Source organism: Lampris incognitus, chromosome 1 (genome assembly GCF_029633865.1).
Source record: "Lampris incognitus isolate fLamInc1 chromosome 1, fLamInc1.hap2, whole genome shotgun sequence".
NCBI classification, from domain to species: Eukaryota; Metazoa; Chordata; class Actinopteri; order Lampriformes; family Lampridae; genus Lampris; species Lampris incognitus.
The window spans coordinates 51,883,982-51,895,840 of NC_079211.1; the positions used below are offsets into that span (position 1 = coordinate 51,883,982).

The window sequence follows — 11,859 nt, forward strand, 5'->3', positions numbered from 1 at the left end:
AATCTCCCCGTCGTCTTTATCCAGCTTTGTCGCGAGCCTGAAGCGCGAAAACCGTTGTCTCCACTCCGGCCATTCAACGGGGCAGTCAAACTTGAATTCACTCGGCGTATTAAACTTCGGCATGACCGCTCGTGTTCAGATACACAGACTATTCTGACACCATGTAATGTCCGTAGACGCCTTGTCTTACTGACATAAGAATAATTCAAGAACGAGCCGACTTCGTAGGTTCTTAACTGTGTAGCTTTTACTAGCGTTCATCCGAGTTACAACCTTCATAACATGCGCTTCTCACTTCCTGTATACGTCACACGCACTGCACGTACACCCGTGAGTAGGTCAAGTTAAACACGTGACCTTTCATTCATTACACATTCCATTTACACCATTAAGTTTTTTTCTCAGAGGCTTCTGACCTGTCTTTCAAATGTGAACTTTTCAAAACAAAAAAAAAACTTCAACACTGGGTTCTATTTGTAATACTCGAGTAAAATCAGAATTGAATTGCATTGTGGTTTGAAAAGATCAAAAAAGAAAAACGTCAGTTAATTTAGATCCCCTTATTCTTAGTATTCAAAGAAAATCAAATTCATGGCTACAGTGGGACCTATCAATCTCTGGCAGAATACTACTTTCAAAAACTGAAGCTCTGTCCTGTGTTATTTACCCTGCAGTGTTATTAGATGTATCACTGGATATTTGCAGGAGATTAGACAAAATTATTGTAAATGTTGTATGGAAATCTAGAGCTCATTTGATTAAGAAAAGTGTCATGCTGGCTAGCCCTTCAGGCGGATTCAATCTCATTGATTTGTCTTTGCTTAACAGTTCTTTTAAGATCAAGTGGATCAAATTGTTTTTGAAGAATTCCCTTTCCACCTGGAACTGTGTTCTTAACTATCTGTTCAATTCTGTGTGTGTATGTGGGGGGGGGGGTTAATTTTATTTTTCATTGTAGTTATAATATTTTCAAGCTTCTTTGGGCTTTAGCAAACTTTCAACAACATTTTTCCTGTTGATCTTTTATGTACAATCATAATTTTTACCACACACATATTTCATATGGAATAATGATACAAGAGCAAAACTTTATGCTACCATACTTGATTTGAAAAGAATATCCTATTAGTATCACAACTTTTTGATGAAAATGTTGTTTTGATGAAATTGTTTTCTTGTAAAGACTTTATGGATATACTTTCTTTTCCTGTCCCTCCAAGAGAATATGTGATAATGTTTGATGCCACCCCTGCTGGTGTCAGGGCAGCATCCTAAGGGCCCGTCTTGCTCCCCAACTTTGGATACCTCTCATTTATTTATAGAAAACTGACTTTTTATTGGCCACAGCTTTACTACTAAGAAGATCTATTCTCCTTAAGCCACTTATATCCGTACCGCCCTGTCTAACTTTTGGAACAATACATTTGAAAATATTGATTAGAAAAGATTTTGTATGCTTATAGAGGATTTCATGATTACCAATAAAGAAATTGAAGTCACCCCCAAAATTGAACGCAACTGTTACCCATGTAACTATATATTATCAATATTTAATCTTTGTATTTCTTCTGACTGCTCTTACTGTCATTGTTCATGTCATTGTTGTCATTGTTCTAATGTTTACAAACATTATGGATGCGTGCACAGCCAGGGGGCAAAACCGCTTTGGCAGCTCTCAAATGAGATGCATCATCTTTTGAGAGCTGCCAAAGCGGTTCAACCACGAAAATGTTCAACATTTTCCACCCATCCTTTTGGCGGTTTGTGCAGTTTATTGCGCAACAACTGCGCGTCACCTCTGCTGTATCTGTATCTCTATCTTGGTTAAAATCTCTGCGCTGTGGCTGCTTTCTGCCCCCTACTTGCGCACGCATCTCTGTGATGACGTTGCACGGAAACCCTCCTATTGAACCAGCTGACCCTATTTTTGGGGGGGTTGGGGGGGAGAGTAGTCATTCTAAAGATTTTTGGGGGGGGGCTGATCGTTCTAATTTTGTCCAAAATTTAAAAAAAAATTCCAAGACTTTTTATCAAGCGTAAAAATCTTTTAATTTGAAGCTCCTAAAGACCCAGACTCGGCTACGAGGGGCTTCGTTATTAATCTACTGCTCTTTTTAGTGACAGTCTGTATTCACAAATGTACATTTAAAAAACTCCTATTAAAAACTCCTCAAAGCCCTCCGCCATGTTGCTGCTGTCAGCCTCGTGTGATCCATCGGTAACCCTTCTTTCCGCTCTCTCTATACTCACGGTCTTGCTCGTATGTTATGTATGTTTCTGACGTATTTGAACGTAGATAAAACTGTGTCGATTGTCCAGAAAACTGACTTTGTCCTGAGCCAAGATTCACTTCTGCTTCTTTTTCCCCAAAGGGAATTTTAATTGACATCACGAGGCAGATCTCCCCTTAAATGCAAAATGTAGAGGTATGTGCAGGGAACTGCGCAGCCCTTTGCACAGTGATGCTTCCCCGTCTGCTTCTCCTTCCTTCAGCAGCAGCGCTGACAGGACATCCGGAACATCCCGACCCGAACTAGACCAGACTGAAGACTTTCACAGAGACCGAAGGCTGCCTCGTGCAGTTATTATTGCATTTGGCACGATAGGTGGTGTACGGCACCGCCGGTTCTGTCTGCACTAGAGGTTTGAGTTCTACCGATGCCGACCCCATGCAAGAAATACAAAATACAAATAATAGCGCTAGCTTGCGGTCTATTTTAGACAGAAGCGTACTCGTTTGTCTATGATGAAAGGTTTTCCAACATAACCCCTTGGCAGTGGTGGATCTAGAGATTTTTTTCCTGGGGTGGCAAAGGGGTGGCAAGACTGTGTCCCAGAGGTGGCAGCTGCCACCCCTTGCCACCCTGTAGATCCGCGCCTGTGAGGGGGAGGGGGGATTCTAAATCGGCGACTTCTGTTTGAGATGAGTTTGGTGCGGGTCTCATTGACCTTCACCATGCATGTACATAAAATATACTTTAAAAACATATTATCTGATTTATAAATGGGTTGGCAACAGGGGTGGCAAGACTGTGTCCCAGAGGTGGCAGCTGCCACCCCTTTGCCACCCCGTAGATCCGCCCCTGCCCCTTGGAGAGAGATGGCGTGGAACTGAGTCCGGCTCCCTGTACAGAGCGAGCTCCCCTTTCTTAAGTAATAGAAATCATCTTGAATTTACCCTGCAATCATTTTCATTTTCATCTGCAGACTTTAATTCATCGTCAATACAAAGGCTCGAAGGCTGATCAGTGAATTACATTTTCAGCCTGCATATCCTGTATGCAGTATTCACTTCCGTTCTGCTGGGGGATTCACTGATCCTGGCACTTAAACTGGGTAATATGAAAGAACGGGGCTGAAGTGAACTCGTGTTGGAAATAATGAAGTACTAATGAGGGGCGCATGTTGAATAGACACGTGAACTCGGTGTTCTACAGCTGAGGGTTGCACTAATCTCAAATCACATTTAACCATCTCAGCACAGGTCTTGAATACCGTCCTCGTATAGTACGTCACTATGTGGCGCCGAGCTACGGAGCAGAGCAATCAGCCGCAGCGTTTCAGGAACAGCGGGAATGGGAGAAGCTCCATATGGAAGCCGGAGGAGGTCTGGCGGCAGCTCCTGGGCTGGGCTGCTGGCCCTGTGAATTTGACTTTCAAATGAAACCAACTCCTGAAGGAGCAGCTCAGCTTTGGGGCGAGGGGCGAGCTGGAAATGAGATGCCAGACGTCGAGAATGACAGGAGAGGTGAAGATGGATGAAAAGGCAAAGCTGCCCTGAATCCGTGTTTACCAAATGATTAGACGCTAAAAACCCCGCTAGCGGGTTGCCTGTGTTGCCCCTCTACGCGTGTGTGGAGGGATTAAGGCGCTAAAGTTACACGTGTGACCGGATCTATCTGCCGATCCTCTCGTTCACGCCCTCGAACACTTCTCTAGAGACATTGGGAGTTTCCACTGGGCATGTCATTACTGGATCCGCACTGCTGGCATGTACGAAAATGTGGTTTTCTAACACCTCACAGGACCGGGAGCCTTATCCCGCCATAAAAACCAGACTCTAGACACCCGCCATGATGGACGCCATGGAACTCTTCTATTGTGCCAAGTGGTACACGATGGGACAACACCAATCTATCTTCTGCAGTGTTATGACGTCACCATCACACAACGCGTTTACTGCTGAGACTACTCCGCCCACACTGATTACACTACACACACTCACACTGATTACACTACACACACTCACACTGATTACACTACACCCACACTGATGTCCCTACACACACTCACACTGATTACACTACACACACTCACACTGATTACACTACACCCACACTGATGTCCCTACACACACTCACACTGATTACACTACACACATGCTGATTGCACCACACACACACACACACACACACACACACACACACAACCACACACACTGATTATTCTACACACACACACACACACACACACACACACACACACACACACACACACACACACACACACAGATTGCACTACCCTCACAGTGATTACACTACACACACTGATTAACTACACCCACACTGATTACACTACACACACACTGATTACACTACACCCACACTGATTACGTTAAATACACACTGATTACACTACACACACTGATTTCACTCTTTCCACACTGATTACACTACACACACACTGATTAACTACACCCACACTGATTAACTACACACACACTGATTACACTAGACACACACTGATTACACTACACCCACACTGATTACACTACACACACTGATTACACTACACCCACACTGATTACACTACACACACACACACACACACACACACACACACACACACACACTGATTTCACTCTTCCCACACTGATTACACTAAACTCACAATGATTACACTACACACACACTGATTACTCTACACACACACTGATTACAATACACCCACGCTGATGACACTACACAAACACTGTTATTTTATCGATGACTGATACATGTAGTGTTATTTATGATCCGTTATGGATATATATAGTGTTATTTATGATCCGTTATGGATATATATAGTGTTATTTATGATCCGTTATGGATATATGTCGTGTTATTTTATTAATGATGGATATATGTAGTGTTCTTTACTATCCGTGATGGATATATGTAGTGTTATTTACCATCCATGGTGGATACATGTAGTGTTATTTATGATCCATGGTGGATACATGTTATGTTATTTAATATCCATTATGGATATATTTACTATCCATGATGGATATGTGTAGTGTTACTTACTATCTATGATGGATACATGTAGTGTTATTTACTATCCATGATGAATACATGTAGTGTTATTTACTATCCATGATGGATACATGTGGTGTTATTTAATATCCATTATGGATACATGTGATGTTATTTACTATCTGTGATGGATACATGTTATGTTATTTAATATCCATGATGGATACATGTGTTATTTACTATCCATGATGGATACATGTGATGTTATTTACTATCTATGATGGATACATGTTATTTTATTTAATATCCATTATGGATATATTTACTATCCATGATGGATATATGTAGTGTTATTTACTATCCATGATGGATACATGTGGTGTTATTTAATATCCATGATGGATACATGTAGTGTTATTTACTATCCATGATGGATACATGTGGTGTTATTTACTATCCATGATGGATACATGTGGTGTTATTTACTATCCATGATGGATACATGTGGTGTTATTTACTATCCGTGATGGATACATGTGGTGTTATTTACTATCCATGATGGATACATGTAGTGTTATTTACTATCCATGATGGATACATGTAGTGTTATTTACTATCCATGATGGATACATGTGGTGTTATTTACTATCCATGATGGATACATGTAGTGTTATTTACTATCCATGATGGGTACATGTAGTGTTATTTACTATCCATGATGGATACATGTGGTGTTATTTACTATCCATGATGGATACATGTAGTGTTATTTACTATCCATGATGGATACATGTGGTGTTATTTACTATCCATGATGGATACATGTAGTGGAATTTACTATCCATGATGGATACATGTGGTGTTATTTACTATCCATGATGGATACATGTAGTGTTATTTACTATCCATGATGGATACATGTGGTGTTATTTACTATCCATGATGGATACATGTGGTGTTATTTGCTATCCATGATGGATACATGTGGTGTTATTTGCTATCCATGATGGATACATGTAGTGTTATTTACTATCCATGATGGATACATGTGGTGTTTCGGAAGTGAACTCGTACCTCCCAGCCCGGGCCGCAGACGGTTGTCGTAGCCGTCCAGCAGTCTGTCCAGGATCCGGGTGAACAGGGTGATGTTGGTTTTGAAGGCATCTGCTGCGGAATCAGCATTCACGGACCTAGTCAACAGACTCAGCATTACAACATCACAACGTCACAACATCACAACAGACCAGCTGGTCACTTTGTACAAAAGCAGACCTCTAATAAAAAACAACAACAACCAACTAGCACCGTTTATAAGTTAACCAGTCGTATTTACCACAGAAAAAGTATCAAGGATCTGATTTGCACCCCCCCTCCCCCCGCTCACTCTCTCTCTCTCTCTCTCTCTCTCTCTCTCTCTCTCTCTCTCTCTCTCTCTCTCTCTCTCTCTCTCTCTCTCTCTCTCTCTCTCTCTCTCACACAGACACACACACACTTATTATTCATACACATATTTCCTCCTCCACATGGGTGACCCAATTGAGAGCAGAACACTTGAGGGCCATGTGACGTTGGAGCTGCGGCACCACTGAACATGCAAATGTCACCGGAAGTGGAGATTTGTGGTAAGCGGCTGCAGACAAGGTCCCCGCACTTAAGTCCGGGTTTCATACAGATACGACGGGAAGAAGACGCTAATCACGTGTCCACTGGTTCGAGACAGAATCCCCCTGGGGTTGTCAGCCCACATGCAGTGTTGTGTGTTTGCAGGAGACGGACGTGTGGTTGTGGTGCGGAGTTGTTGTTCCCTCGTGACGTCACATGTGGACATGACTTATTTACTCAGAGCGGGCCGGTACACGTGTGAGTATTACAGACCAGGTCGCGCCCGAGAGGCGGAATGCGACTGACACGCGTCCCTGAAATGAAACGGAAGACCGAGCGATGCAGACTCGTGCTGCTCCTCAGACCCGAACCTTCATCCAGACTCACCTCGTCTGGCGGAGCGCGTCCAGCGCGAGCAGGCAGACGATAAGTGTGCAAGCGCTGCCCGTGGTCCCCATAGTCCGCCACACACACCTAAACACACACACACACACCTGCACACACACACACACGCCTACACACCTGCACTCACACACGCACACACACACTTACGCGCGCGTACACACACTTACGCACGCACACACACACACACATCTACACACACATACATACACCTACACACACATATACACACCTACACAGCACAAGACACAACACATGAAATGAAAGCTTCGTTTGTTTTCACTTTATTCATGCAGACCCCCCCCAAAAAAAACAACACAAACAACTAAACAGAGCCAACAGAGCAGCTACGCACGTCATCTCAGTTGTACCGAGCAATTTTGTTTTCCTTATTCAGCATGCAGCCAAGTGTGTACTTGTCCGCCTTTAAGTAGAAATAAACGGCGGTAAGAGCGGAGCACCGTAAGAGGAGGTGTATCCCGGGGTCTGGCGGGGGCCACGCTACCTGAGCCCGCGTAATAACCAACGGACCGGAAACGCTCCTCTCGGCGCGGAGTCGCTCTGGCGGATCCTTTGTGCGCGTAAAGACGCGACATCAACCGCCGCCAATTAGTATTCCCTGACACGTCTGCAGCGTCCGCACCGAGAGGTCCGTTTCTGCCCCCGAACCACCCCTTCACCCCCAGCCCACCACGGCAGCGAGCCCCGACCCGAACGCGTTATAGTTACCCCGCTATCAGCCACGCAACACGACAAGGAGCAAGCTGCCTCTTGCGCGTCGTCTCCATGCAAACAGCCATCAGCAGCAGGCAGCAGGCAGGAGGCAGGAGGCAGCAGGCAGGAGGCAGGAGGCAGCCTGCGCGCTGGAGCGGAGGAAGTACTCACTTGTGGTTCGCAGCTCGGCTCGGCGAATATGCGAGAAGTTACGCGCAAACGAGCGGCCGGGTCCCGTGTAGCAAGTGTGCCACGAGGAGGGAGGACAAAGCGGCAGCCGCTGACAGATCGCCGCGCGCAGCGGCGGGGCTCCTCATAGTTGGAGAGAGCACGCGAAGCAACGTGAGGCGGTGCGAGTGAGGAGTGTGTAGCTGGAGAGAGCAGCTGCGGCTGGTTTTGTGGCGCTGTGCGTGTGTGCGTGTGTGTGCGTGTGTGTGTGGTGGTGGGCATGCCCCCCGTGCCCCCGCCCCCTCCCGTCTGTCACCAGCTCGATGTGAGTCGTGATAAGGGAGAGGAAGCACATCCCAGCGTCTCCCTCATCTCAACACAAAAACTACAAAGGATGGGGAGGACACACAAGCGCGCGCGCACGCACGCACACACACACACACACACACACACACACACACACACACACACACACGCAAAGGGTCCTAGAGACAGTTTTGTATTCGCTGAAATGTTTCACGCGCTCGGGAACGTGAAATAGGAGGACGTGTATGGTTGCTGTTGCTCAGCCTGCAGGAGGAGGACATGCCGAGCCTGCAGAGCGCTGGTTCGGGGGGAGATGTTGCCTTTCAGCTGGAAAAAGGTTGCGTTGAGTAGTTCGCTGCTGCGGTCAGGGGTTGTGCGCGCGCGTGCGTGTGCGTGCGTGTGTGTCTAAGGGAGCGATATATAACTGGAGGGCGACGGGGCACGAGGGAAGGAGGACGGCCCTTTGGACGCTTGGTTTATTGCAGGGACCGTCTGTGGCGACACGTGCAGCTGAACTTGTTCAACATGTCACGTGGTCAGTATGAGGAGTCAGGAGTCAGGAGTCAGGGATCAGGAGTCAGGAGTCAGGGGTCAGGAGTCAGGAGTCAGGGATCAGGAGCCAGGAGTCAGGGATCAGGAGTCAGGAGTCAGGAGTCAGGGATCAGGAGCCAGGAGTCAGGAGCCAGGAGCCAGGAGTCAGGAGTCAGGAATCAGGAGTCAGGAGTCAGAGGTCAGGGATCAGGGGTCAGAAGTCAGGAGTCAGGAGTCAGGAGTCAGGGATCAGGAGTCAGGAGTCAGGGATCAGGACTCAGGAGTCAGGTGTCAGGGATCAGGAGTCAGGAGTCAGGGATCAGGAACATTTATTTGTCGTTTCATTCCATGCACCTGTGCGCATGACATGTAATGACATATCGTTTCCCCAGCCCAGAGCAAGACAAAACACATCCACACAACAAGAACACATATATCCAAACTACAAAAACTACAAGAACACATATATCCAAACTACAAAAACTACAAGAACACATATATCCAAACCACAAAAACTACAAGAACACATATATCCAAACTACAAAAACTACAAGAACACATATATCCAAACTACAAAAAACTACAAGAACACATATATCCAAACTACAAAAAAACTACAAGAACACTTATATCCAAACTACAAGAACACATATATCCAAACCACAAAAACTACAAGAACACATATATCCAAACATAAGAACACATACATCCAAACTACAAAAAATACGAAACACATATATCCAAACTACAAAAACTACAAGAACACATATATTCAAACTACAAAAAACTACAAGAACACTTATATCCAAACTACAAAAACTACAAGAATACATATATCCAAACTACAAAAACTACAAGAACACATATATCCAAACTACAAAAAATACGAGAACACATATATCCAAACTACAAAAACTGCATGAACACATATATCCAAACTACAAAAACTGCATGAACACATATATCCAAACTACAAAAACTGCAAGAACACATATATCCAAACTATAAATAAACTACAAGAACACATATATCCAAACTACAAAAAACTACAAGAACACATATATCCAAACTACAAAAACTACAAGAACACATATATCCAAACTACAAAAACTGCAAGAACACATATATCCAAACTATAAATAAACTACAAGAACACATATATCCAAACTACAAAAAACTACAAAAACTACAACAACACATATCCAAACCACAAAAACTGCATGAACACATATATCCAAACTACAAAAACTGCAAGAACACATATATCCAAACTATAAATAAACTACAAGAACACATATATCCAAACTACAAAAAACTACAAGAACACATATATCCAAACTACAAAAACTGCAAGAACACATATATCCAAACTATAAATAAACTACAAGAACACATATATCCAAACTACAAAAAACTACAAGAACACATATATCCAAACTATGAAAACTAAAAGAACACATATATCCAAACTACAAAAAACTACAAAAACTACAAGAACACATATCCAAACCACAAAAAGCTACAAGAACACATATATCCAAACCACAAAAAACTACGAGAACACATATATCCAAACTACAAAAACTTCGGGAACACATAAACTACAAGAACACACATATCCAAACTACAAAAACTACGAGAACACATATATCCAAACTACAAAAACTGCAAGAACACATATATCCAAACTACAAAAGCTACAAGAACACATATATTCCAACTACAAATTAACTACAAGAACACATATATCCAAACTACAAAAACTATCAGGACAAATATATCCAAACTACAAAAAAAACTACAAGAACACATATATTCAAACTACAAAAAACTACAAAAACTACTAGAACACATATCCAAACCACAAAAAACTACAAGAACACATCTATCCAAACTACAAAAAACTTCAAGAACACGTATATCCAAACTACAAAAATCTACAAAAACTACAAGAACACATCTATCCAAACTACAAAAAATCTACAAAAGCTACAAGAACAGATATATCCAAACCACAAAAAAAACTACAAGAACACATATATCCAAACTACAAAAACTACCAAACACATTCAAACTACAAAAAAGAAAACTACAAAAACAACAAGAACACATATATCCAAACTACAAAAAACTACAAGAACATATATATCCAAACTACAAAAAACTACAAGAACACATGTATCCTAACACTGTCCAAGAGAACGAATGCCAGGATGACTGTTGGAACTGCCGGTCTGCATTGGCTAGCAGTTAGCTTAGCCTGCCCCACCTCCGCATCCTATCAGGACCACTCTTGGTGTTTCCTCCTCGGGCACAGCTCCAAGCAAGGCCGTGGTCCTGGGCTCACCGGAGGCGGCAGACCAAGCTCCCTCAGCAGATCCAACGCCAGCTCTCCCACCTTCGACACATCTCCACATGATGACACTAAAAACACAGTCAAGGCTAGGTGAGGGCCGCCGCCAGACCGCCCTCGGTGTTATCGGAACTACCGGTCTGCATGGGCTAGCAGTTAGCTTAGCCTGCCCCACTTCCGCATCCTGTCAGACCTCCCTTGGTGTTTCCTCCTCGAGCGCAGCTCCAGGCAGGGCCGTGGTCCCTGGGCCCACCGGAGGCAGCAGACCAAGCTCCCCCCGCTATCAAACGAACACACTGCATGGAGGGTTCTGGGTGAGGCCTCTGCGAATCAGATGTAATCTGACTCTTTTCTTGTTTTTTGATTGTAATCTGACGTGAAGATGGAATCCCAGTATTACATCTTGTGCAGTTTAGCAAAATGGGAAACTAAACTAAACTAAACTAAACTGAACATGCTAGTAAATAAATACGTTTATTAGTTAAGAGCAAAATTACTGTCCAGTGAATCCTGTGCCAACGAGTTCCCCACTTCTGCCCAGTGCAA

The 11,859-nt window shown here is 43.8% G+C and overlaps 1 protein-coding gene across 1 annotated transcript in view; it reads right to left on the reverse strand.

Annotated features, from left to right (window-relative positions):
• The window catches only part of LOC130126850 (gamma-aminobutyric acid receptor subunit alpha-2), a 60,212-nt gene extending 52,915 nt beyond the window's left edge, over positions 1 to 7,297 (reverse strand). Inside the window, exons 1-2 of the mRNA XM_056296497.1 lie at positions 7,227 to 7,297; positions 6,312 to 6,427 (exon numbers count right to left, since the gene is read on the reverse strand). Coding sequence (XP_056152472.1) covers positions 6,312 to 6,427; positions 7,227 to 7,297 — 187 coding nt within the window. The remainder of the gene's footprint in view (positions 1 to 6,311; positions 6,428 to 7,226) is intronic.
• Between the last annotated feature and the right edge of the window lie 4,562 nt (positions 7,298 to 11,859).